The sequence below is a fragment of the Halichoerus grypus genome, chromosome 5, assembly GCF_964656455.1.
Source record: "Halichoerus grypus chromosome 5, mHalGry1.hap1.1, whole genome shotgun sequence".
Lineage (NCBI taxonomy): Eukaryota > Metazoa > Chordata > Mammalia > Carnivora > Phocidae > Halichoerus > Halichoerus grypus.
Window position 1 is genome coordinate 172,475,783 of NC_135716.1, and position 27,978 is coordinate 172,503,760.

Consider the following 27,978-nt stretch of genomic DNA (forward strand, 5'->3'; position numbering starts at 1 on the left):
AATGTTTCTTTCCGGGGACGATTACAAACTTTACATACAGCTCACCACCAACTCCCTTTGGCAGTGGTTAAAGGCTTTCATTTTCAAATTTTTATGTCATATTTTATTAATGAGCAATGTACTATATGTTTGATTTTATTGTTGTTTTTAATTGCTCTCAGACTTTATTTTTGTAGGTTTGGGGTTAAATTGGTATTCTATATAGCTGCTCTAACCTAAGAATAAATATGGAAAATGTTTCAAGATATTGAAAAATTGATTTCCTATTCTTAAAAGAACTTATGGCCATCATCTTTTGCTTTTGTGTGTATATTTAAGTGTGGGAGTAGGGTATTTAATTTATCAGCATTGAATCAGAGAACTTGCAATTATTGAAGCATGTTTCTAAAACTTCATAGGAAAATATTATTTTAAAATGCTGCCTAAATGGTAAAGACAATTAAAACAGTAGGATGAATTTTTTTTTCTCCCACAGAATTCAAGGTAGCTTTTCCTTTGTGGATCTGGGGAGGGTATAGGAATATATCAAAGTCTCCAAAGGTATTAGAGAAAAGCTGGTGCTAATAATCTTTAATAATCTGCTAATATTTAATAATCATTTTAATGTTTTTTTAACCACTCCTCTAAGAATTGAACAATTATGGCATGATTTCCTTTTTTTTATGTTTAGTATATGTGTATAATCATAATTTTATGTACATGTGTCAGAATGACATAAAAATCATCAATTTTTTCAAGTATTTTTTAACAATTTAGGTGAAATTCACATAACATCCAGTTAACCATTTTAAAGTGTACAATTCAGTGGTATTTAGTGTATTCACAAGTTGTGCGACCAGCACCCAAAATACTCTTATTGCAAAAGAATTGTTAAAAATTTAGTCATCAGAAGTTTGTTTTTTTTTTAATAACAGTAGTTACATAATTGGAGATTTTTACATTCTTTTTTTTTTTTTCCGGATTTTTTTTTTTATTCTTCTAAATGAAGAGATAGCTCTTCCCACTACCCTTTGGGTTGTCCATCTTTAGATGTGCCCTGTGGTTAGATGGTATTCAATTCAGGATTAAATTACCTCCTGGAAAATAGGGTATGTCAAATCTGTGAATTTTTTTTTTTTTTTGCCCACATGTAAAGTACTGTGAGGGCAATTATGATGCTTATACTTTGTATCACTGGCATCAGGATCATAAAAGAAGCTCAGATTAGTGTGTGAGCAGCACAGTGTTATGCAGTGGAAACAGGGTGTGGTCCTGCTGGTATGGGGCTTTTCCCTTCCAGGTTAGTGGGTGGCTCTAGCAGGTGTATGCTCCTAGAGTCCTGTTGGTGCCCAGCATGGTGCACATTCTTAGTGCACTGAGCCCTTGGAACTGGCTGAGGTTGGTGGTGGTCTTCCCATCTTAGAACAAGTCCTCCCGGTAGAAGTAGTAGCTGAGTCAGAACTGAACTCCCAACCCCCACCCTCACCCCCATCTCTGACTCTAAAGTCCATGTATCTGTGCTCCATCAAGCTGCTTCTTGTGGGGGCCTTAGGACTTAAATACGTGGTAGAGCGAGCCAGTGTTCTGGGAGAATTTGAAAGCATGTACACTTGTTTTTATACTTCCCAGGGTGATTGTCATGGATGTGAGACAACAGCCAGATAACTCTTATCAAGTATTTAAGAACAAAATGAGAGTAGCCTTGGACTGCCACTATCTGAGGACAGGAGAGGTGAAGCCAGTGCTCCTAACAGGGCTGCAGAGCTCCTTATGTGTGTTCAGGGAGCTTTCCAGGGGCCCTCTATGCCTGCCACATGCCGGGAACAGTGTGTGTGGATGGTACTCTGAAGGCTGACGCAAAGGCATTTCTGCATTGGGTTGGACCCACACAGGCCATGATGATGTGGTTCATTGCAGTGACTACATATTTACAGTCTTTCTCCATACCAGAATATTCAGTCCTTTGGAATTGAATGATTTTTGTGGGGAAAAAGATCTTTTGTGCAATACTGATAAAACCCTTCGTTTTTGTTGTCCTCCATACAATACACTAGTTGTTGAGGAATTTTATAATATGGCATCATTTCTCTTAGATTCACAATGGTCACGAGGTGTTTGAAGGACTTCACCAAATTTAGAATTTTGACAGCTGTTCTGTGGCAGTACTGGTATTAAACCATAGGCTGCAGAAGGAGTTAAACTGTACTGTTAGTATTCCTGCCCTGCCATAGAGCTAGGTCACTGCTGAGAGCACAACTGAATGATTTGGAGTGAGCATAGCCACAGAGATAATTCTTGGGGTCTTGCTGGTTTTTTGTTCTTAAGGAGAATCAGAGATAGACAATATAAAAAGTTGGAGAAATATTCAGAAAGGTAGTGGAGTGAGAGTCTTAGAGAACTATAAATAAAAAATGGCTTCTGCTGATCATTTTGACTCTATGTAAAATAAAACATATAGCCCATGACTTTGTTTTCCTCTCAGGTTACTAATATTGACTTACATTAATACATATAACATTTTATGTTTCAGAAGTTGGACTTCATAGAGTCTGATAGTTCCTGTTCCTCTGAAGCACTTTCAAAAAAAGAACTCTCTGCTGAAGACCTGTATAAGCGACTCGAGAAACTCATTATTGAGGACAAAGCGAACGATGAACAGATCTTTGACTGGGTAGAGGTATAGAGATTATGTCACCTTCCCTGATATCTCTGCAAGAACAAGTCTTGTGGGCTCGCTTTCATTCACATACAGGCACACCTCAGAGATAGTGCGGGCTCGGTTCCAGACCACAATAAAGCGAATACTGCAGGAAAGCGAGTCAAATTAATTTTTTGTTTTCTCAGTGCATATAAAAGTTACGTCCACACAATACTGTAGTCTATTAAGTCTGTAATAGCATTATATCTTTAAAAAGTACATAATATCTTAAAGAAAAATACTTTATTGCTAAAAAATTCTATCATCTGAGCTTTCATTGAGTCATAATCGCTGATCACAGATCATTATAACAAATACAATAATAATAAAATAGTTAAAAATACTGTGAGAATTACCCAGATGTGACACACAGAAGTGAGCAAATACTGTTAGACAAATGGTGCTGATAGAATTGCTTGGTGCAGGGTTGCTGTAAACCTTCAATTTATAAAAAAACCACAGTATCACTGAAGTACAATAAAGCGAAGCACAATAAAACAAGGTATGCCTGTATCTTCCCTTTCGCTTCATAGGAGTATTTAACCTTATTAAGTTAGTTTTTATTTTTTCATGTATGTGTATTTGAAACTATAAGGCTGTTTTTTATTTTTATAAGATTTACAGTCTTGTATAAGGTCAAGTAAAACTATTCAAAACAGAAGCCATTTTTCTGGGTCTCTCATTAGTTTAGCATATGCCCTACATTTTACTATTCAAAAAATAGACATTTTGGGCGCCTGGGTGGGTTAGTCGGTTAAGCACATGCATTCGGCTCAGGTTATGATTCCAGGGTCCTGGGATCAGTCCCACATCGGGCTCTCTGCTCAGCAGGGAGTCTGCTTCTCCCTCTTACCCTCCCTTTCTTTTCTTCTTCTCTCTCTCTCAAATAAATAAATAAAAATCTTTAATTAAAAAAATACATATTTTTTCTAAATGTTCCTGCATTTTAAATACTATTCTGGGTGAAATTAATAAATAATACATAGTGGGGCACCTGGGTGGCTCAGTCGTTAAGCGTCTGCCTTCGGCTCAGGTCATGATCCCAGGGTCCTGGGATCGAGCCCCGCATCGGGCTCCCCGCTGAGCGGGGATCCTGCTTCTCCGTCTCGCTCTGCCTCTCCCATACGCTTGTTCTCTCTCTCAGTAAAATCTTAAATAAATAAATAAATAAATAAATAATACATAGTTATTGTGACTTGTGTTGGCTTTCATCTTCATAGTAATTCTTCCTTCTGAAAACTTTATACCTTATTTTTCTTGTGGAGTCTACTGATCATGTCTCTTTTTAATCTGCTACTGTTTTCCTTTAGTGATTCTTGTTTATGTAAGTATGTTTTATTTGTACACATTTTTCATGGGATCATATAATAATCCAAGTTGAAAGTCATGGATGGCTAATCTGGTCCTCTCCCTCCTGGATAAATCCTTTTTTGTAGTCTTTGTAATGGCTTGTTAATTCTTTATCCACTCTTAGGCATTGAGAAATAATGAAACTTCTGATAATTTGGGGTTTTTTAAAATCTATTTTCCTCCATGTCTATTCAGGATAATAAGTCTATCCTGTCATCTAGTTGGGAATCTTTTAATTAATTGTAATAGTTTACCATTATATCCCTGTCTCCCTCTCTAGGTTCTCTCATCCTTTCTTGAAATCTTGATATCCAGACTCTTGTCTGGTTACTCTTATCCAAACAGCCTGCATTTTCAGTATCCCTCTCACAAGTGACATGTGCAAATTGAGCATGATTGCCAGATGTGATGAAACAGTGTGGAGTTAGGCAGTGCTGTTCCATTTTTTGTTTTGGACTCTGTGCTTCTGGCAGACTCACCAAACTGAACTCAAACTGCTCTTTCAGTCATATGGTACGCATTCTTTTATGTTCCTCAGTTTAGTTATCTCTGCCATCTGGAACTTTAATGCATTTGGTTTTGGAACCAGAATGGGGCTTTTAAAAATTATTTCTGCTTATGTTCATCTGCTTAAATAAGATACGAGTTTTTGTCTATCAGGACAGTTTAGATTCTGACTTTGGTCATAAAATTTCCTTGCCATCTTTTTCACTTTGTGTCCTCCTTGCATTTCATTAATGCAATCAACTTTATCCCCTTCCAAGTTATGGGTAAAATATGTGAATGGGGCAAAGTAGCTTCCTTTCAGGGACAAGATCCCACCCGTACCCCCATGGACACTTCCAGCTGCTAACCTGTTTATTATTTCACATCATTTTGCTGTCTATTTCATCTTTCATCTTGCCCACAAGGGTACAGCTGCCATTACATAATTTGTCAGAAGCCTTGCTGAAGTCCAGGGCATATATACCTATATCCATCTGAGCTACCATATACTAATCAAATCAGAAAAGGAAAGGTTAGTTTAGCATCACTTGTTTTTCATGTACTTACTTATTCCTCCTGGCATAACCATCTCTTTTCTCTCTAAGACTTTTAAGCCATTTATGTGGTAGTTTGTTGTAGGATTTAGCATAGAATCAGCATCAGCCTTTCTGGCATGTTATCAACGTGCCTTGTTTTGTTTAAAAATCCAGTCAGTGGGCACCTGGGTGGCTCAGTCGGTTAAGCGTCTACCAATGGCTCAGGTCATGATCCTAGGGTAATGGGATGGAGCCCCACTTCGGGCTTCCCTGCTCATTGGGGGACCTGCTTCTCCCTCTCCCCCTGGCCTTCCTCCCTGCTTGTGCTCTCTCTCTCGTACTCTCTCTTTCTCAAGTAAATAAATAAAATCTTTTTAAAAAAAATAGAAATCCAGTCAGTGTTTACATATTTAACATTATTCTTTTTTGCCATGATTTTTCATAGATACCATCATTTCAACCATTTGGTCTTTTATGTTCTTATGTATTGCAAAATGATGCCATTTTCACCTCTTCATCAATGTTGGGCTTCATTTTTTTATATCACTATTTATTCTGCCTATTCTGGACCAACAATTGTTATCCTTACAGAGAAGACAAAGGGTAAATTTCACTGAATGTAGATTATTCTAATAAAGATGACTTTTAAAAAAGAGAAAGAAAAAACAAAAATGTAATAGTAGTTGAGCTCATAGTACATGAAGACATTTGTTGCTCTGTCTGATACCAGAATTATGTAAATCTGAGTTTGCTTACCCAGTTAGCAGACCCATTTGCCTTCTTGTTCTTCCCATTTTTGTTAAGATCTTTGCTTAATCTGGGGCGCCTGGGTGGCTCAGTTGGTTAAGCATCTGCCTTTCGGCTCAGGTCATGATCCCAGGGTCCCGGGATCAAGTCCCGCATCGGGCTCCCTGCTCAGCAGAGAGCCTGCTTCTCCCTCTCCCTCTGCTGCTCCCCCTGCTTGTTCTCTCTCTCTCTCAAATAAATAAATAAAATCTTTAAAAAAAAAAGATTTTTGCTTAATCTATAGTGTTCTCAACACTATTCTTCAGGTCTGTTCTATTCTTAAATATTAGAGTTAACAATATTTAGCTTTATTTGGTAGAAGCAATATGCAGTTTATTTCTTTATAAGAAACAGTCAAATGGTTTGGAAGTGGTGTTTATTATCTAATTCTTTTTAGCTAATTTGTTCATATTTTTTCAGAAGTATTTGGGAATTTCAGATGATACTCAGTACTTGAAATAGCTCTGTCAACCTATTTTTAAAGTATTGTTGAACCAAAAATAATGGTGTATTTTTATTCTCTCATTTATTCTTCAAAAATAATTGTTCACACTTTGCGAAAGTAATTTCTGGGTCTAGACCAGTCTGGCTTCAGTCTAAATAAAGTTTGTTTGTTTACAAGGTGTAAACCACAACTGGCTATAACACATAAATCATCAAATCTTTTATATGTGGCTCTTGCCCCATCCTATCCCCATCCTCAGCTGTTAGCAGTAGCACCACATGTTTCTGTTCTTTTGGAAAAGATTGGTAATGAAACCTCTTACTGTAACACAGCCCACCATGTGCAGTGCTGCTGGTGTCCTGCAGAGCTGGCCATCCGACTTGTTAACCCCTCTTAACTTGTCTCTCGCCAAGTGATGTATGAGGTTAGGTATTCAACAAAGAGAGAGCAGCTAGTTAATCTGTGTCAGTTTTAAAATTCATAAACATTTAACTGATCTCCAAATATCTTTGAAATTCTTAGCTTTCTAACACAGAGGTTTATAATGACATCCTAAGTTTGTTCCTGGCCAATCATTTTAAGGCTGACCCAGTGGAAAATACTATGCTGTGCTATTAAAAGAAGCTGAGACAAGCATTAATTCTGTTCACAAGCATAGGAACATAAACTTTGAAAAGTATTTGAAATACCTTCCTAGAAAATGTCTCCTTTTGTTTGTGTTTTCCTTTTGCTATTCATCTGGCTTAGTACAGCGTTTTATAGCAAGATCTTTCTTTTTTTAAGAAGATAAGATCTTAAGAGAAACTAAGAAACAAATTTGAAGCCCGTTTACTTAACATATCTCTAAGTACATTTTTTCTGCCATCCTTAGAAAAGAGTAATATTTTTCTCACCACCACCTGAAAGATTTGAGACAATGCTTGAGTTTAATCTCTAGTTCACATTAAAGTTAAGATAAAAAAGCAATGTTAGCACATCTAAAAATTGTTGCACACTACTTAGAAAAGTAGTCTCTAAAACACACTGGGGTGAGATCATCTTAATATGAGTTATTTATTGAGGAAGAAAAATGTTTTGTTTTTTTTTTTTTAAAGATTTTATTTATTTATTTGAGAGAGCGAGAATGAGAGAGAGAGAGAGCATATGAGAGGGAGGAGGGTCAGAGGGAGAAGCAGACTCCCTGCCGAGCAGGGAGCCCGATGCGGGACTCGATCCCGGGACTCCAGGATCATGACCTGAGCCGAAGGCAGTCGCTTAACCAACTGAGCCACCCAGGCGCCCGAGGAAGAAAAATGTTTTTAAATGGTTGTACTTCCATATGCACATAGTGCACAACACTGTATAATTGAGCAAAATAGAAGCAGCAGTAAGCTCTCTGAAAACTAAAGGCTGCTACCTAGAATATTTTCAGACAGAACTGGTGGTAGCCCAAGTATTTTCCAATGAATCAAGATTAATTTTTACAAGAATGTTGAATGTGACCCCATCTGTCCCTAGTGCCAGATGAGGCCTGGTGTAAGAGAAGTAATTTCTCTGATGTGCAAGGGTACTTTTAACTGTTCCATTTACTTTTGATTTCAGGCTAATCTAGATGAAAGCCAGATGAGTTCACCTACATTCCTTAGAGCTTTAATGACAGCCGTTTGTAAAGCAGCTATTATAGGTAAGTAACATTTCTGAAGGCAGCTCTTAACATCTGAAATCCCCGGTATGTTAACTGCTGATGATATGGGTCTGAGTTTATATTGTCTTCAAAATTTGCCCTGTGAGGGCGCCTGGGTGGCTCAGTTGGTTAAGCAACTGCCTTCGGCTCAGGTCATGATCCTGGAGTCCCTGGATCGAGTCCCGCATCGGGCTCCCTGCTCGGCAGGGAGTCTGCTTCTCCTTCTGACCCTCCCCCCTCTCATGTACTCGCTCTCTCTCATTCTCTCTCTCTCAAATAAATAAATAAAATCTTTAAAAAAAAAAAAAAAAAAATTTGCCCTGTGAAACTCATTTTCTTGTGCCAGTGGGTGCCATTTCTGTCTACAATGCCTAGGTTTCTCAAGCAGGGGGATGATTAGCTGCTGTGCCCATAGAAAGCCCAGATCTGAGCAGCTACTGCATGCCTTGTGTTCTTCCAATTCAGGAGAAAGTGGGTACATGCCACTTGGGTTGTTTCCTTCTCTGTTGGATGTGGTTTTACGTTTACCTTTCACCTCCGGTATGCGAAGCCTCCTCCATCTTCCATTCAAGATTTATAATGAATGGGTTGAATATTCTTAACCTAATATCAATGAAGGATTCGTCATTTCAACAGAAAAGCCATTTTATATAAAAACATACGAGGAAAGAAAACAATTGTTTCTTTTGCTTTATGTTGACCTTAGATGATGAGACAATGTCATTGTTAATCACATAGATGGATAGGATTAGGGTTGGTAGAAACCCTAAGTATTTAAGCTGCATATAGTATTCAACAATATTGAATGAGATCATCCACCTAGCCTAGAATAGAAATTCACATTTCTATCACTGCAGTAGGGAAAAAAGTCCCATCAGCTCAAAAGTTCAGAATTTCAGGTCTGTCATCATTTTAGAAGATAGCTTCAGAATTATATTTTAAGATTTTTTGTCAGATGAATGTTTTTTCAGTGTTAGGTCTTTAATGAGGTAAATAACAAGCTAATAGAAAGTCTTTATAAAAATATCTTAAGTCATTTCCAGTATCTATGGAACTGTAAGGCTGGTGTTTTTGGTTTTTTTGGAGTTTTTTGTTTTTTTAAAGATTTATTTATTTTAGAGAGAGAGAGCAAGAGCGAGCGGTGCGGGGGAAGGCAGAGGGAGAGGGACACGCTGAGCACAGAGCCCAATGCGGGGCTTGATCTCATGACCCTTAGATCATGACCTGAGCTGAGATCAAGAGTTAAACAGTCAACCGACTGAGCCACCCAGGCGCCTCATAAACACCAGGCGCTGGTGTTTTAAAATCACAGCTGTAGAGGTGCCTGGTGGCTCAGTCAGTTAAGTGTCCAGCTCTTGATTTCAGTTCAGGTCATGATCTCAGGGTCGTGAGATCAAACCCTGTGTTGAGCTCCTTGCTCAGCAGGGAGTCTGCTTGAGATTCTCTCTGTCCCTCTCCCTCTGCCCCTCCCCCCCACCCCGTGCTCCCTCATGCGCGCTCTCTCAAAGTAAATATTTTAAAAAATAAAATCACAGTTGGAAAGTATAAAAGTTGCTTTAAAAAACAAGATTGTACCCCAGTGCTCACTTACAGAGATAAAACCTTATGCTTCTTGGCATTGAGGATGAGATTTCCTCAACCTCTTTTTACTGTGCCTTTACTCCAGAAGGCCTAGATTGTATGTGTTGTTTGCCACTGTTAAGAGTTGGTCCTCGCCCTCCTAGTAATAATAAAATGGTTCCGTTTTACCCTTCTGAAAAGATTAGCATGAACTATCACTTTAATTTCCTTTTTAATGTTTCTTTTATAGTTTGGAATGTCACAAAACCACTGTCCCTGTTTCATTATGATTAAAGATAAAGAATTGGGTGCACTCGTTCTGAGGGAACCCAGCACTCAAAATACATCCCCCCTCCATGTATTTTTATTATTTCAGGAAGAATATCCCATTAATAATTTCAGAATATCTTAGATTTCAAAATCTTTTCCTTGGACCCCCCTTGCTTCTGCTTTCCTTGTAGTCACATCTTATCAACTCAGAAAATTAAAAGTGGCTGTGTTAACTCCTTGAATGTAACGCTTAGTTCTTGTATCCCCCATAGCTGACTGTTCTACCTTCCGAGTGGACACTGCTGTTATCAAGCAGAGGGTGCCGATCTTACTCAAGTACCTAGACTCAGATACAGAGAAGGAACTGCAAGCACTTTATGCACTACAAGCATCAATAGTAAAACTTGATCAACCTGCCAGTAAGTTTACCTCCTACAATTAACCCAGCCAGTGGGTGAGATTTATCCAAGTCAGGACTTCAGAGATGCTTTGATGGGTTTTGAACAGCAAATAATAGAAGAATCACTACTAACAAAAACTCAGATAACCAACAACTTTAATAAACCTGGATTTTTTATGTACTTGACTTCTGTGAGAAAATGGTAATAAAATTAGTTTATATTAGAGATTTAATCCTCACTGTAGGGCAAGTCTGCCTAAGTGATGGAAATGTATCTGTACCATGCAGTATGGTACAGTATATTCACTTGAGCACTTGTGAATGTGGCTATTGTGACTAAGGAGCTTAATTTTAAATTTTATTTAATTTAAATGTAAATAGCCCCATGTGGTTAGTGGCTACCCTTTTGGATAATGCAGAGCATTGTAGTGATAGCATGCATGCATTACAGTCTTTCACCTTCTTTGACACAGGTCTTGGTAATGAAAGAGGATGATACTCTTCAGAATCCTCAGACACCCAACAAAGACATTAAGGTGTTTTAGACTAATTTTCACTTCAGGGTTATGATTAATTCTTTGCTAACCAGACAAATAAGGTAACCTGGACCACCCAAGTCTTAGTGATATTGGTAAATTAACTGAATTGTATTAAATCTTGAAAATTCAGTTGAAACTTGTGAAAGTGGATAGTAGTACAGGGCAATTTCAGAGCTGACATTGAAGTAGCTCTTTGGTACTTCCTTAGGTTTTATCTGTTGCTGGGCTTTCCTTCTTTGCTAGTGCTGATGAATCCCTCTAGGAGATAAAGGAAAAGATCGAAACAAATAATCCTCAGTTTGTAACTGAGGAGACATCTAAGTCTGAATCAGAGAATTAACTGACTTTGTTTTCTCTTTCTCAAGACATTTGGAGGGTCATTTAACATCATGACTTCCTTTTTCTGTTCTTATAGGATGAGGACTCATTCACTTTTCAAGAGATGAAATTGACGCTATATGCTCAGCCAGTCAAATTAAAGTGTCTCCCATAATGATCAGCTTTAATAATCCCTGGAGAGATGTTTAATTCTAGATTTACCATCAATAGAATTTTGTTTGGCCACTTGTTTCCATTTCCCCATAGGCTAACCAAGGTTTAGAGGATGAAAAGTGATTTCAATATTAGCTTAACTAATAAAATTACAAAGATAAATCCAAAGAAAAAATTTAATATGACTCATTCTAAGCCTAATATTTATTATCAGTTATTGTTTATTCTATTGCCTCCCTCTGTTCATATGAATGGAGGCTGACTTTAAATGAACTTAAGAGCCCATAATGAAGGGATTAAAAATAAAGGTTTTTATTTTTAATAAAATTGGTAATAAAAATTACCAGCTTTTTCTCTTTTTTGAACAATAACATAAGCTAAGTTTCCACTGTGGGAGCAAAACAGAAAAATTTGCCCAGATCATCTGGGCATTGAAAAAAACAGGCTGTTGTTTCTCTGGACAAAATCCAGATGAGATAGTTTTTACCCATATTTTCCATATAAATTATTACTCTTTCCAGTTTGAAAGCAACATTAGAAGGGGGGAAAGTACCTTCTGCCCTTTTCTTCCAAAATTTGTAAAAATTATATATTGTAAAATTTCAAACAATGGAGAATGTATAAAGAAGAAAGTAAAGCTATTTGTGTATTTAATTTTTATAGTGTGTAGTTTGAGAACTATATAATATCAAACACCTCAGCGCTATCAGAAAATAGTTCAAATTGAACAAAATAATAGCAATAAAAATAATTTAGATTGCTTAAATCTTTTTCCTGTTCTTTAGACAAGTTGTTTTTGCTATTATACTATAAAGAGGGAGTATGATGAATTGTTACGGATATTCTTCTCTAGGGGAACTCATGTGCATTCATTCATTCATTCCTTGGAAATATAATCTCTCTATCACAACTACAGCGCCTCTAGAACTGATAGTATATTTTTACTTCCTTGCAGATTTGCTACGAATGTTTTTTGATTGCCTATACGATGAGGAGGTGATCTCCGAGGATGCCTTCTACAAATGGGAAAGCAGCAAGGACCCTGCAGAGCAGAATGGGAAGGGTGTGGCCCTGAAATCTGTCACTGCGTTCTTCACGTGGCTGCGGGAAGCCGAAGAGGAGTCTGAGGATAACTAAAGCTTCAAATACACAAAACGAAACAAAAGAAACAATTTAAGTATTTTTTTAAAAAGTTTCACGTCTTCGCCAATCACAGTGCAGCAAGGCCAATTCTCGCAGAAATCCCCACGTGTGCACGAGTGGGAGAGGGGAAAGAGAAAAAAGGTGATCATGGAGGAAAAAGGTACTGGAAAAAAGTAAACTTCAAACCTGAGGGCGGGAGCACTAAAACCAAAATACATGTATTATTTATAGAAAATATTTTCTGTTTTAATCTTTTCTTTTTAAACAAGGACTCATACTTTAAAAAAACACATCTGTTTAGCAAAAAAAAAAAAAGTTGAGAACTTTTTAATTTATTTTAAGGACTGCAAATGCCAGTGTAATTTTTTAATTTGCAGTTTCTGTAAACAACTTGTATAATAGAAAAGCAGAGAAATAAATTTCCCTCCCCTGCAGATGCACCTCACGTTTGTTTTAAAGCATAGTAGTTAGTCCAGATTTAAGAAGGTTTGGGGTGAATAAGGTAAGAAAGATTTTTTTTTTTTTTGGCATCAAATCTTTCTGCCTGCCTCTCAGCTTGCTTCAGAAAATTTAAAAAAAAAAAAATCACAATAGTAATCAACACATACATAACCTTGGAACAGAAGGAAATGCTGTGGACCAGAGAACTCCAAGAATTGTTTAAAAAATTTAAAAAACAAGTGCTACCCTGCGAAAAGTACTCTTAATACTTTTGAAATCTTTAGAGCAACTTTAAGGCTTGTAAATACATAGAACAAATATTTAAAAAAAAAAAACAAAAAGAAATTGAGTCAATACTATTTCTTTCCACTTTCAAAATATAAAGAACAAAATAAAGACAAACATTGCAAGTTTAAAAGAAAGTAAAATGACTTCTCCTTTTGACAGCTGCTGCATGTGCGCCCATCTCTGGGAGGTGCTGTCTGGCTATTTGTTGTCTAATCCAACTCACTCCTGAGGGTGGGTGGGTAGGTGTGTGTGTGTGTGTGTGTGTGTGTGTGTGTGTCTATTTGTTGTCTAATCCAAATCACTCCTGAGGGTGGGTGGGTAGGTGTGTGTGTGTGTGTGTGTGTGTGTGTGTGTGTGTCTATTTGTTGTCTAATCCAAATCACTCCTGAGGGTGGGTGGGTAGGTGTGTGTGTGTGTGTGTGTGTGTGTGTGTGTGTGTGTCTGTTGTCTAATCCAAATCACTCCTGAGGGTGGGTGGGTAGGTGTGTGTGTGTGTGTGTGTGTGTGTGTGTCTATTTGTTGTCTAATCCAAATCACTCCTGAGGGTGGGTGGGTAGGTGTGTGTGTGTGTGTCTCTCTATTTGTTGTCTAATCCAAATCACTCCTGAGGGTGGGTGGGTAGGTGTGTGTGTGTGTGTGTGTGTCTCTATTTGTTGTCTAATCCAAATCACTCCTGAGGGTGGGTGGGTAGGTGTGTGTGTGTGTGTGTGTGTGTGTGTGTGAGTCTATTTGTTGTCTAATCCAAATCACTCCTGAGGGTGGGTGGGTAGGTATGTGTGTGTGTGTGTGTGTGTGTCTATTTGTTGTCTAATCCAAATCACTCCTGAGGGTGGGTGGGTAGGTGTGTGTGTGTGTGTGTGTGTCTACAGTCGAAAAATGCAAGCTACTTTGTGGGTAGGGAGGAAACTTGTTATTTGGGTGGGAGAGCCCCTCGGGAAGTCCAGAGGAAGCTTTCCAACTTGAGCTAGAAATGCATTCAGGATGGGAGCAGTGTTCCATTGTGTGTAGTAGGACTAGGGAAACTAATTCACTTTGAAACTACTACTACCACTAATTTTAAATCATCAATTACCTCTGATGCTTAAGAAACCCAAAGATGTCTTCTAAAGAATGAAAGAAACCAAAGCTAAATTATGCTTTTTAAAAGTGGGTATGGGATTTAACACCAAACCAATACCATGTGTGAAAATCACATTGTTCCCAACTTCAACTTCACCCAAGCCAGTCTGGTGAGTATAAAGCAAACTGTATTTTAAGCCTGTTTCTCCTACTGATACTGGAACACTGTGCTTTTTTTGTTTTTAATTCTTCTGTGAAATTGCAGTCTCTACAGATGGTTTTCCATTTCAATTGTTTGTAGGCCATCCCCCTACAAAATGTATTTATGAAGAAAGCCAGGGCTGCTCCCAAATAAACAGTCTTTGTATTTTGTGTCTGGATACCCAAAGAGTTCTTATGGCTTCCATCTCTGAAGAAATATCCACATTAAGAGACTTGGCAAGACTTGTGAAGCACAAGAACAAAATTTTCCATAGCAATAAAATGTTTTTCTTCAGAGTGTAGTTGAACACAATACAGGATCCTGCTACGTGAACCCCCAGAGCCCATTCCACAGTGGTGGAAAGCTGTTCTCGAAGAACCAAGTCCTGGAAGTCTTATGACATGTGACAGCATCTGTCATAAAAAATGGGGCCTGAAAAGCTATTTCAGAGTCTGGCTGTGGGCTGCCTGGAATCTCTCAGTTGGAAGAAGTAACATGATTCTATGATATACTGAATTTTAATAGCTGCCAGAAGCTAAGTACGGAGGATTCTGATCCAGGAATCTCCTGAGTGATGTAGGTTTTTAGGTGTTGGCAGCACTCACGGGATGCAGGGGGTAGTTTGGGGAAAGCAGGTGGTGGCTGCCTCTTGGAAATCAGTGGATGTTGTTTGCAAGGGCTCTGGCCTTCAGGTAGTAGTAGTGAGGGCCTGTTCATCAGTATTTTAGATGTGGGTAAGTGTCAGGAATGGAGGAAAGAGAATATTATTTTTGAAAAAAGATTCAAGAGTTGAAAATGCTTCTGTACAATAACAACTTATGTTTGAAATCTCACCTAAAACATGAAGTGTGATGAAGACTGAGAGACTACAGAGTAATATTTGGATATCTTATTGCTTTACACGCAGAATTTTACTTATGGGGAGAAGGGTTGTTAGCTAATGGCAAAATATGAGCAAAGTGGGATAACTGATCCCTGCTAATACCAGCTGTACTGCAAAGCAGCATCATGACTCCTTCCCTCTTTACAGTGTTCTTACTGGAAAGCAGGGTTTGGTGGTTTTTGGTTTAAAGTAATAGGTGACATGGCCAGCAATGACACGCCTCCACTCCTTCAAGCTTTCGCAAAAGCTCTTTCACCCATTTTAACTTTGGGAACAGGTTCATTAAATTAAGTTTAGTTCATTCATTCAGGTGTTTTATGCCTGTATTCAAACCAGTTAACTTATAGTTATTCAGTAAGTTAAATGAGAATTTTTTTTCTAGCAAAAGAACATGATGCCAGTTTTCAAAATAGACTCATTTTAGATTCTTGCATAGATGAATAAGCCAGTTCACAGCTGCATCATAAACTTGATTCGTTCAACAAATATTTATTGAGCATCTACTGTGTACTAAGTGCAGGGAATATAACGGAATAAAACAGTCTCCTCTCATGGAGCTTATCTTCTTCATGGAAAAAAAAAAAAGAGCTAGAGGTTTACACATACTTCATCAACATCCTATCCCACTGGGAAATGTCTGCCCCTCATTACCCAGACAGATCTTTGGTTGGTTTTGGTCTTATTTTCATATTTCAAAATGCATTCTAGATGAGTTACAAGAATTATATCCAAAGACCATTTTCTCTGTTCTAGAACCACTCTCCAAACAAGTTACAATTCTGGGGGTTTTGACATAACTTTTTGTTTCAAATGACTCCATTCAAGTCAAATGGATTCTAAGGTAGAAAAAATAGGCTATTGGATCTAATTCTGTGTTTTCATTACTCAAGTTTTGTTCTTTACAAAAAAAAATGTGTAGGGATTCAGATGTTCCATTTTGACCATGCCGTTAGCACTTACGAACTCCTATATTCCCCATTTTGTGGAGAGGAACATTTTGCATTGCTTTCTTCTTTATTTGCATTGCTTTTTTCTACTGAGACAATTCATGTACTGTAAAATTCACCCTCTTAGAGTATACAGTTCAGTGGTTTTAGTATATTCACAGTTGTGCAACCATCACCACTGTCTAATTTCAGAACATTTTTATCATGCGAGAAAGAAACCCCATGCCCTTTAGCAGTCCCTCCTCATTCTCTACTCTCAGCCTCTGGGAACCACTAATCTACTTTTTGTTTCGATGGATTTGCTTATTCTGGACATTCCATATAACTGAAATCCTGCATTCCATTGCTTTTTCTTTTGACCTACAATCCAACATTTAGCAAATGTTCAAATCCCACAGGTGTTTGCAATGTCAGGGACCTGACTGCAGGGGTTAGACCCAGATTTTCCCCTGCTTTTGATTTAACTTTTTGTTCAATTATATTTTCATATAATTGTCAGTATATTTACAACCATCAGCTAATTCTGAGTAAGTTTTGTCACCCTGTGGACTTGATGTATATGACCTCAGATGGTTGACATCCTTTCACTGGCAGCTAGGGTCTGGTCTTTTTAACTTCTCATTTATTGCTACTTGAGTAGTTTCCCTTAGGATTGAAATTCCTGTGTGAATTAAAGGCTACTACAGTGTACTCTGTAAAAGTTAAGATGTAGCTTGGCTTGGAGTCTGAGGTTTTATGTGTCCTCTTCATTTAGGCACATTTGCCTCAAATACTGTGTGACTATTTATTGAGCAGTTTAAGGCTGCTTACTTGTATGAGAATAAAATTGCTCAGTAAGGAATAAAAATGCCTTGAGACAGAACCTCTACCACCAGTTAGTCCCAGTTCATTAGTCTTATAGATCTCCTTCAGTCACCTTTAAGCTTGAGCTATAGGTCTACATATCCTCCAGTAGTTTAGGGAGAGAGACACCATGTCCTCACCAGCTTCAAATATTACATGTATCCCTAAGAGGGGGAAAATGATAATCTATTAGTGTTGGGATTACCAAAAAAAAAAGAAGAAGAAGAAGAAAGACATTGTTTTGTATTAACAAATCACAAAACGAGTCACATATCAAATAAGCTACAGAGAATCATATGCCAATTTTTTTTTTTTAAGATTTTATTTATTTGACAGAGAGAGACACAGCGAGAGTGGGAACACAAGCAGGGGGAGTGGGAGAGGGAGAAGCAGGCTCCCCGATGAGCAGGGAGCCCAATGTGGGGCTCAATCCCAGGACCCTGGGATCATGACCTGAGCCAAAGGCAGACACTTAATGACTGAGCCACCCAGGCGCCCCCATATGCCAAATTTTTTAAATAAATGTTATATTTTGAAATAATTTGACTTACAGAAAAGTTTCAAATTTATACAGAGTTCCATATACCCCTCATTCAGTTACCACTATTATCATTACCATACAACATTTGTCAAAACTAAGAAACCAGCATTCGTATATTGCTAGTAACTAAACACCAGATTTTTTTTTTCTTTTAAGTAAACTTTACGCCCAGCATGGGACTTGAATTCATGACCCTGAGATCAAGAGTCACATGTTCTACCAGCTGAGCCAGCCAGGTGTCCCAAACTCCAGTCTTTGAGTTTTCCTAATGCCCTTTTCCTAGTCCATGGTGCAATTCAGGATACCACATTGCATTTAGTCATCATGTACCCTTAGTGTCCTCTGGCCTTTGACAGTTTTTCAATCTTTCCTTTTTTGTCATGACCTTGACAGTTCTGAGAAGTACTAGTGAGGCATTTTGTAGAATGTCCTTCGATTTGGTTTTGTCTAGTGTTCTTCTCATGACTAAACTGTAATTACGGGTTTGGGGTCAAAATACCATATAAGTGAAGTGTCCTTACCATATCAGGGGGTACATGATACCCATGACATCATTGGTGATGTTTAACCTTGACTACATGCTTGAGGTGGTGGTTAGAGTCTCCACTCTAAAGTTACTTTCCTTTTCTCCCTTTCTTTTTCTAGTCTATTTGGAAGATAGTGAGTCCAACCTACATTGGAGAAGGGAGGAGAGAATTAAGCTCTACTTCTTTCCTTGAGTGAGGAGTATCTAAAATTTGGAATCCTCCTGCAAGGAAGATTTGTCTCCTCTATCATTTATTTGGTCGTGTATGTATGTAAATAAATATGCCACTACAGACTCATATATGTTTATTTTATACTTTGAGTTATAACCCAATAGAACATGATTTTGTTGCCCAGATTTCCAGCTTTGGCCTTGGGAGCTCTTTCAAGTTTGTTCATGTTTCCTTTTGACATTCCCTCAAACTCCTGCTTTTAGAGCACTTAACTTACTTTGTGACATTATAAGATGCTCCAGGCATATCTTGTATTTTCCCTGACCTAGCCTTAGGATCAGCCATTTCTTCACAGAGCCTTGCTTTCCTTTAGAAAAATGTTATTTAGACACCAAAATCTGACCACCGGGTGAGCTCATTACTCCTGGGGTGTGTCTGCATCTAGGTCTACCAGCATTTTAAATACCATTTTTTACTGAAGATAAGATCTTGCCAGGTGAGTAAGCCACTTTCAAAGGAACACTGTGACTTGTAGAAAATATTGCTTCATTTTTTATATAACTCTGGTTGCCAAAAGACTCAACTGTATAGATATTCCAATCATTCTTTTCCTCATTCTACGTAACAAGAAAAAAGATTAGAACTATCCCTTTATTTTCTTTCCCCATTAGCTAGCTAGCAATATTTGGTTTACCAAGGGACCATACAATGCAATATTAAAATGTCACCGGGGTGACTAGTTAAATAATAATGGAAATTGTTAGATAACCAGAAGTTAACTAACAATGTAAGTACTGCATATCAAAACTTGTGTGATGCTGCAGCTAAAAGTTTTGGGTTTTTGTTTTTTTTTAAGATTTTATTTATTTGGGACACCTCGGTGGCTCAGTCATTAAGCGACTTGCCTTCGGCTCAGGTCATGATCCCAGGGTCCTGGGATCGAGCCCCGCATTGGGCTCCCTGCTCTGCGGGAAGCCTGCTTCTCCCTCTCGCACTCCCCCTGCTTGTGTTCCCTCTCTCGCTGTGTCTCTCAAATAAATAAAATCTTTAAAAAAAAAAAAAAAAGATTTTATTTGAGGGGCGCCTGGGTGGCTCAGTTGGTTAGGTACTGCCTTCGGCTCAGGTCATGATCCTGGAGTCCCGGGATCGAGTCCCACATCAGGCTCCCTGCTCAGCGGGGGTCTGCTTCTCCCTCTGACTCTCTCCCCTCTCATGCTCTCTCTCTCATTATTTCTCTTAAATAAATAAATAAAATCTTTAAAAAATAAATAAAACCCTAAAAAAAAAAAGATTTTATTTGAGAGAGAGAGAGCGCGCGTTGGGGGGTGGGGAAGGAGACTGAGAATCTCAAGCAGACTTCACACTCGGCGGGGAGCTGGATCTCACGACCCCGAGATCATGACCTGAGCTGAAATCAAGTCAGATGCTTAATTGACTGAGCCTGCCAGGCACCCCTAAAATAGTATTTTGAAGTCAATGTAAATCTTAAATGCATTTATTAGGAGACATGAAAGAATTAAGTTGGGCCATCAGAAGAACCACCTGGGGAAAAGAAATGTTATCAGGTGGGTATCAGGCGTCTCTATGGGAAGAAGTTGTATGCTGTAGTGGAGAAGAGGTCATGACTGCGGTTGGGGGATCTGTGCTCTAATGCTGGTGCTCTTTCCTAGTCACTTGACCACTCGTGGGCTTCCCTGTCCTCCCTAGAAAGGGTTCACTCACACCAACCATATGAGGACATCCAGAATCACTGTTGACCAAGCTTAATAAAAGAAGCCTTGATGATAACAGGATATTAAACTTTTCAAAGAAGTTAAGAATATCAAGCTTCTCTAAACAAATTACCATCTAGCAGTTGAATTTGTACTACCAGTGATTTCCTTTCTGACTCTTCTGACTTATTTACCTCTTGTTGATAAATACAGGTCTTCTGGCCTGAGGTCCTAGGAAACTGCCCAAGCTCAAATAGCTCTCCTGCCTTAACTGCTTCCTAGAACATAGAATAATGGTACTCAGCATTGCTGCATGTTAGATTCATCTGAAGAGTTTTTAAAAATACAGGGATGCCTGGGTCGCTCAATCCATTAAGCATCTGCCTTCAGCTCAGGTCATGATCCCAGGTTCCTGGGATTGAGCCCTACATCGGGCTCCCTGCTTGTGGGGAGCCTGCTTCTCCCTCTCCTCCCGCTTGTGCGTGCTGTCTCTCTGAAAATCTTTTTTTAAAAAGTTTTTAGGGGCGCCTGGGTGGCTCAGTTTTTAAGTGTCTGCCTTCGGCTCAGGTCATGATCCCAAGGTCCTAGGATCGAGCCCCGGATTGGGCTCCCTGCTCGGCGGGAAGCCTGCTTCTCCCTCTCCCACTCCTCCTGCTTGTGTTCCCTCTCTCGCTGTCTCTCTCTCTGTCAAACAAAAATTTAAAAATTAAAAAATATATTTAAAAAAAAGTTTTTAAAAATACAAATCCTGGGACCCCCCACCCCACACCAGTTATTTCAGAATCTCCAAGGATAAGACCTGGGCATCATGTTTTAAGTTCCCCCAGGTGATCCTAATATGAGGCAGGATTGAGACCACTGTGGAATGATTTACCTGGTTTATCTAGCAACTTAGAGATCAATATATATTTTCAAATATTTAAAAGATATTTTTAACTGCAGGGTGTTGGGGCACACAAATAAATGGTACATGTTTTGAAAACAGTGCTATGAGTGCATATAATGAGGACCTTCTGTAAACGGATTCAAGAATGCTTCCTGCAGGAAGAGAATTTTAAACTGAGAAAAGAAATAGTTGGGGTGGTCAAGTAGAAGGGATCTTGAGTGCAAAGGCTCTGCGGTAGGAGGATGCGTGGTATATTTGAGAAACGAAGAAAGGGCAGATTTATGGTGAGAGTTCACTTTCACATGCAAAAGTGGAATTTAAACATGCCCATCACAAATTAATCCAGACAAATCCCTTCTAGACAAATGGGTGAAAGAACTTTCTGAAACTTGCCTTATACTCTCAATTTAGTAGAATTCCCTAGAGACCAAACTTAGTTGGTATTTAAAAAAAAAGTTCTCAGCAAAAGGAATGGCAGTACTTTTAATAATTTCCAATCCCCAAATTGAGCCACACAGTGGATTGGAATAACTTCAGGCTCTTTGGAGTGAGCAGTTACATTTATATCTAAGATGGGAGTCATGCAAATTATGGGCCATAGACCAGCAGCATCAATATCACTTGGGAGCTCATTAGAAATGCAGATTTAGGGGCACTTGGCTGGCTCAGTCAGAACATGTGATTCTTGATCTCATGGTTAGGAGTTAAAGCTCTACCTCAGGTGTTGCGATTGCTTAAATAAATAAACTTAAAAAAAGAAATGCAGATTCATGGATCCCACCCTACTAAACCAAAACTGAATGAGTGAAAAGAGCCCAAGAAACTTAAAACTCTTCAACTGATTCTTAGGAACACTGAAGTTTGAGAACCACTGCCTAGGAGTACTGCACATCCCTGCCATGGTTTATAAAGCTCTTCACCAAAAGCTAACTAAAAACAAGCACTCACTTAGGCTTTTGTTTGCTCATCTATATTACAAAAACAATAAGCCCTTCTTACATCACAGTATCAATGAGCCAATATATGTTAAAACACTTTGTAAGCTGTAGTTTGTTACGCATTCCAGGGTTTCCTCTAATTCAGCTCACCAGCCCTATGACCTCTATGAGGTGGTACTGCTTCCTTTCCATAGGTAGGGAACTGAACTGTCACAGAAGTCAGGTACCTAGGAAGTGTCAGAGCTGAGATTTGCACTTGGTTTTCTAGGAGGCACTTATTTCCAAAAATATGTTGCTCTCCACCAGAAGTCTTAATCCACACTGGGGGAAAAGTGTGGATATACTTTGAAGAATTGTAATTGGAAGAATAGGGGCTTTACTATAACTTTGAGTTGTTTAAACCTTCGGTTTATTCATCTGTAAAATAAGGATAACACTGTCTACATCATAGCATTGTTGAGTATATTAACAAGAAGAGATGAGATCAGGCACTTAGCATTCTGCATGGAATACCTAGGGCACACCCTACCTGTGTCCAATATTCCTTTTCTACCACATTCTACAACCTTAGTTGTATTCAGTCACATACAATTAAACTATACTATCTTCAGAACCATAGGAAATCATGGTTTGCCTATTCACATTTCTTTAATACTCCCTGTACAGTTCAGATTTTTTTCATTGTTTTGTTTTCCTTAGCATACACTATGAAGTCTCAGGCTTAGCCCTTGCTAAAAACCTGAGGGGTAGAAGCTTTTAGCTTCCTCTTTTCCTAGGATTTCATAAGGCATTGCAACAAGGACTAATGGTTAGTGTCCTTTGCAAGTTACACATTCCTCTATCTAGAATGAAAGAAAAATTTGACTAGTTTTTGCTATAAAACCATAATGAACTCTTAAAAATGCTTATCCTGCAACATCCAACTCTGGCCTTGTTCCTACTGTAGGAGATGCCACCTACTTTGGATACAGAGACAACTATACCAAATAAGCTTGCCAGTTCATTAGACATGTATTCTAATTTTGTTTTGTTTTAAGTATCATAGACTCAACCAAGTAGACTATAAAGCAGAAACACAAAAGTTATGTTAAATTTGAACATCGTCATGTAGAGTCTTTTTGGTCAAAATGTTTTATCTCTTGGAAAGAGCCAGGGGCATCACTGATAAATCAAAATATGAATTTTAAAACTTGAAATAACAATCTTGAGTCTTGATATGTGTGGTTCTCAAGAATTAATGCCACTCTTTCTGAACTTTGGGTTGAAACTTTTACAACCTTGCCGCAAGTATTTTAAGAATACTCAAAGCCAGGGGTGCCTGGATGGCTCAGTTGGTTAAGCATCTGATTCTTGGTTTTGGCTCAGGTCATGGTCTCAGGGTCACGGCATCAAGCCCCTTTTCAGGCTCCATGCCCAGCACGGAATCTGCTTGTCTCTCTCCCTTCCCCTCTGCCTTTCTCTCTCTCAAATAAAATCTTTAAAAAATAAATAATACTCAAAGCCAGTATTTTTTGGTTTTCCTTTCCATCACCATCTTTTTAGAACTTTTTTTTTAAACAAATGGATCCAATTTCATAATTCTGAAATTTTTTAATTTCTGTTTTGACTCATGTTTTCCTTTAAATTACTGGGCTTCAGGGGTGCCTGGGTGGCACAGTTGGTTGGGTGTCTGAATCTTGGTTTCAGCTCAAGTCTTGATCTTAGGGTCGTGAGATGGAATTTTGTGTTGGGCTTGCGCTCATTGCAGAGTCTGCTTGGGTTTCTCTCGCCCTCTGCCCCTCCCCCCAAAAAAATAAATCTTAAAAAACATGAATTACTGGGTTTTACTGAATAAAAAATCTTCTCATTTATTTTTTTATTTTTTATTTTTTTTAAAGATTTTATTTATTTATTTGACAGAGAGAGACATAGCGAGAGCAGGAACACAAGCAGGGGGAGTGGGAGAGGGAGAAGCAGGCTTCCCGCAGAGCAGGGAGCCCGATGTGGGACTCGATCCCAGGACCCTGGGATCATGACCTGAGCCGAAGGCAGACGCTTAACGACTGAGCCACCCAGGCGCCCAAAATCTCCTCATTTAAAGAAAGTTTCTCAAACTACCCCATAACCACAAAGAAAGGATGTCTTACGATAACCATTTTGCTGTGACTTCCCTGGTTTAAAAACAAAGTCCTACCTCCCACTAACGGTCAACCTCCCCCTATTAAGTGAACCAGAATAGTTGGTCACCCTGGGTGTCACTGATTTGATCTGACCCATAGCTATCTCTGGCCACTATAACAGGCCTGGTTCCCTTGCAGGCATCTTACTCCAAATCAGTTAAAGCAACAAAGGAGGAGTGGAGGGAGAAGAGTAGTACTGTTGACTTCAGATTATTCAGTCAAAACAAAACTGGGTATGTTTTGCTTTTTAGTAAACCTGGCAAACAGAATGTCTTTAGTCTGTTAAAGTGCAGTTGTCTTGCCTCTGGTGTTTGAAAGGGGAAAAGACAGTTCAACACATAGAGTTTCCACAACTTGACATGAAAACAAGCTTGAAAGTAAATCCTGTTTTCATTAAAGATGGTAGGACTAAGTACCTTACTTACCCTAGTTCTAGATTCTATTCCCCACTGAAGGATACCTGTAATAACATACCCAAATGTATTTGTTGCCTTGAGGACTGAACTGTAAGTCCATCCAATATGTCTGATACTTCAAACTAAAGGACAACTGTTATTTAAAACCCTTATCCTCAAAATAATAGTAAACTCTTGACACTAACGTTTTTCAGACCCCCTGAAGTACCTAGAAATGTTGACTCCAGTCGAACACCAAAGGGCAAATGACATCTAGGACAGAGGTTCTCAAACTGAATGACTAAGTTAATCATTGACAACCAGCATTAAAAAAAAAAAAAAAACAGAACATATGAGGGTGTTGTTTTGTAAACCTATGCGGTTTTTATATAACTGGTTCACGATCTTTTATCCAAAACCATTGGGACCAGATATCTTTCAGATCCAGAATTTTTTATAGTTTAGAAAAAAGTTTTACAGTTCGATGACTGCTGGGCTGAATAAAATTATTGCCACCAGAGTAGAAGAAAGTGCGACATTGGTAGAGGAGGACCCAGGGTGATTGTCTCTACACCAGGGTAGTGGCCTCGGATAACCAGAAATAATAAGAACACCATGGCGGGGGAGTTGGAGGAATATCATCTTTTCATCTCCTTTTTTTTTGCCCAATAGTGCAAATTGTTAATTCTCTTGCCATCTCTTTCCAAGCTGCACTAAATTGAGAGTCATTTCCAGTCTTTCTGGCTGGAAACCAGAAATGTCAAGTGACTCCCAACCCTGCCAGGACCATACATTCTTAAGGGATCCAAGCCCTTGCCTAGCTTTTGGTTACTTCTGCATGAAATTGGAGTCTCTCAGCCTTGATTTGTGGGGATAATAAAGATCAGCCTTGTTAGGAACAGAAACCTCTCCCCACCAGTCAATAAAGAATTATTCCTCAAATCTCTCCTTATTAACGAGTGGAAAATGAGTAAAATAGGTAGACGTAACTTTCAACGTTCAGCCCCTTGACTGCAATATCATAGCTCTGCTCTGGAACACTCCTGGAAATCTGCAATTGTTTCAACTTCTGCTATGCTTATGCCCAAATCTCCAAAGCCATACATTTTTACTTTTCTATACAAAGCAAAACGTTTTAGCCTAACAGACTTAAGTATCACTTAGCTTTAAATTTGAGGGATAGGGGCACCTGGGTGGCTCAGTCGTTAAGTGCCTTTGGCTCAGGTCATGATCCCAGGGTGCTGGGATCGAGCCCCATATCGGGCTCCCTGCTTGGTGGGGAGCCTGCTTCTCCCTCTCCCACTCCCTCTATTTGTGTTCCTTCTCTCGCTGTGTCTCTGTCAAATAAATAACATCTTAAAAATAAATAAAAATTAAAAAATTGAGGGACTGTGAAAAACTATTGCACTGACAACAGGCCATCTGCAAATCTTGCTGTATGCTAAAAGTTTCAACAGGGAACTGGCTTCTGAAAAAGTGGGTGTTTGTTGAAAACTAGAGATGATACAGTTGCATTGTGGGGAATTCTTAACACTTGCTTTTCTAGTTCACAAAACCCTACATTTCCTCGTGTTCCTGGGACTGTCAAGTCATTCCTGTATCCCTGGGCAGAATTAAAAGTCCTCACAGACAACAGCACGTTTACTACTTCTGTCTGCTAGAAGTTCCTCTTCTAATCAGATACCCAGAATTCTTATTCTTCTGATTCCTGACTGTGGAAGGGAAGGCTTTAGATTCTCAAGTTTAGAGGTGGAAAAACAATGAATTCTCAATGATCAGTGAGACTTGTATGTTAGCTCTCATTGGCATTAGCACTTTAAAAGTGCTATAGAAGAGAGTGAAGCTTAAACCAAAGGAATGAATCTCTCAATGTTGGAACTTCAAGGGCTCTAATCAGTGTAAGAGATCTCTGTGACAGGGGTCTTCCGAGGCTCTGACGGTAATCTCCATACACTCCATACACTCCATAAGAGCTCACCTGCTCCTAAACTTGCCAAGGTGTGTGTTCCTTCCAGTTCAAGCCAAACAGCCTTAAAAGCTTAATAGTACAAAATTCATCGTGTAACTCTGTTTAACAAACACAACTGAATAATATTTTTTACAGTATAGCTCAAAGCCAAGTGAGATAAGCTATAAAACCATACCCCAATGGAGTCTTAACTCAGAGGCCGCTAAGTGTAAAAATCAAAACTAGCCAGATGTTACATTTAACAGATGTATAATGCCTCAACCAATATATAAGTACAGTAAAAAATTTAAAATCCCTTTGTAAGTAGAAAACTTAAAACTTCGGATTTCAGCAAGTGTAGCCTTAGCACATGGTTTGTGTGTCACACCCTTGAAGAATTTTAAGGTTTTCCCTAATTGGGTATACATGTTGTAAACAATAGAATAAAGGGTGTGTGTGTGTGTGTGCGTGTGTGTGTGTGTGTGTTAAGCAAAATCTGGAGGAGAAATCTAGTTTGCTCTTACCTGGGTCAGTTTCTTGAATAAGATGGAGCTAAAGACATTTTAGAGAAAAAGAACAAAAATAAGATGTTTTAAGTATACGAATACATAAAAATGGAATTGAGTCAGTAAAAAGGGATACAAAGGATAGAAAGGTTGATAACAAAGGAATTGAGCAGGACAAAGAAATGGCGCAAAATGACTGAAACCCCTTATGAACAGGTTGAATATGAAAACAGAGTGCCAGAGCATTGGTAATGCCATTAGTAAGCAGTTTTTGGTGGTGGTTAAATTTTATACAGCTCATTTTGCAACTGATGGAGTGAGTGGATGGCTATGACTGGGAAAGCTGGTGAGATAGTTAAAATGCTAATTATACAGCCCGAGGACTGGGCTAGCGAATACTTAAATGGTTTCATAATAAATCTTTAGAATTATTAGTACACGCATTTGAGTATCGGCCACATTGCTGTGAGCCTTGGGGTAATTCTAGTGTTTATTATTTCCCTATATTCATTCCCGGCACTACCTCTACCCCACAAAACACCTAAATACATTGGCTCTGAAAAGTTACATTTTTCAACAGTATGTACATTGCCTAAGTCCGCTGATACCAAAGTAATATGACAATTCAAAGGGAATTCCCTCTTTCCTGATGCCAGGGTTTACTTTTTGAGAATCCTTCTTGCGTATGCAGATAGGAGGCCACGGAAGACCCTTTCATAGATTAGAAAAGCAACTTTTCCAGTTCTTATCCTGAGTCACTACTCTGCTCTGTACTGTCTGGATACCTAATAGGAACGAATGTGAGGTACCGAATTTACCGCTATCTGGTTGTTCAGTTCTTCCACGGTCATCAAAGAAAGGCAGTTTGCTCTTGTGCTGTGGCTAAACTGAGAAGCGGGAGACGCCAGCCCCTCTAAAGACAGACGCATCTCCAAAGCGGACAGACCGCGGACCCCGCTTCAGACCGGGGACCGAACTAGAGAGTAGCGAAAGGGAAGGGAGCGAAAAGCGTGCTCCTCCGAGGAAAACGAAACCGCACCCAAGCTAACGGGCACCACCGGGCAGTACCCGGGGGAAGCGTGGGCGGACGCACGGCCCCCTCCCGGGCGTCCTCCCGCCCCCGAGCGCCCTCTCACGTTGTTGCGCACCCGGCCGGGGAGGCAAGTCGCGCGCGTTCCCTCGGCT

General features: G+C 39.0%; 1 protein-coding gene and 1 long non-coding RNA gene across 25 annotated transcripts in view; one reads left to right on the top strand and one right to left on the bottom strand.

Moving 5' to 3' along the window:
• EIF4G3 (eukaryotic translation initiation factor 4 gamma 3) overlaps nt 1–12,873 on the top strand; it is a 332,624-nt gene extending 319,751 nt beyond the window's left edge. For 23 of the 24 annotated variants that reach the window (XM_036099078.2, XM_078073724.1, XM_036099079.2 and 20 more), the window contains 4 exons: nt 2,510–2,656; nt 7,862–7,943; nt 10,046–10,192; nt 12,160–12,873. In XM_036099078.2, the coding sequence (XP_035954971.1) occupies nt 2,510–2,656; nt 7,862–7,943; nt 10,046–10,192; nt 12,160–12,341 (558 nt within the window). In that variant the 3' untranslated portion in view covers nt 12,342–12,873. Of the gene's footprint in view, nt 1–2,509; nt 2,657–7,861; nt 7,944–10,045; nt 10,193–12,159 lie in introns of those variants that run through there. The other variant, XM_078073722.1, reaches the window with a different exon arrangement.
• A 4,174-nt stretch (nt 12,874–17,047) lies between these two features.
• On the bottom strand, nt 17,048–27,857 carry LOC144381975 (uncharacterized). The gene is made up of 3 exons (XR_013448356.1): nt 27,612–27,857; nt 26,812–26,839; nt 17,048–17,174 (listed from the first exon to the last, which is right to left on the bottom strand). It is a non-coding gene; the product is annotated as an uncharacterized LOC144381975 (long non-coding RNA).
• Nucleotides 27,858–27,978: the final 121 nt, after the last annotated feature.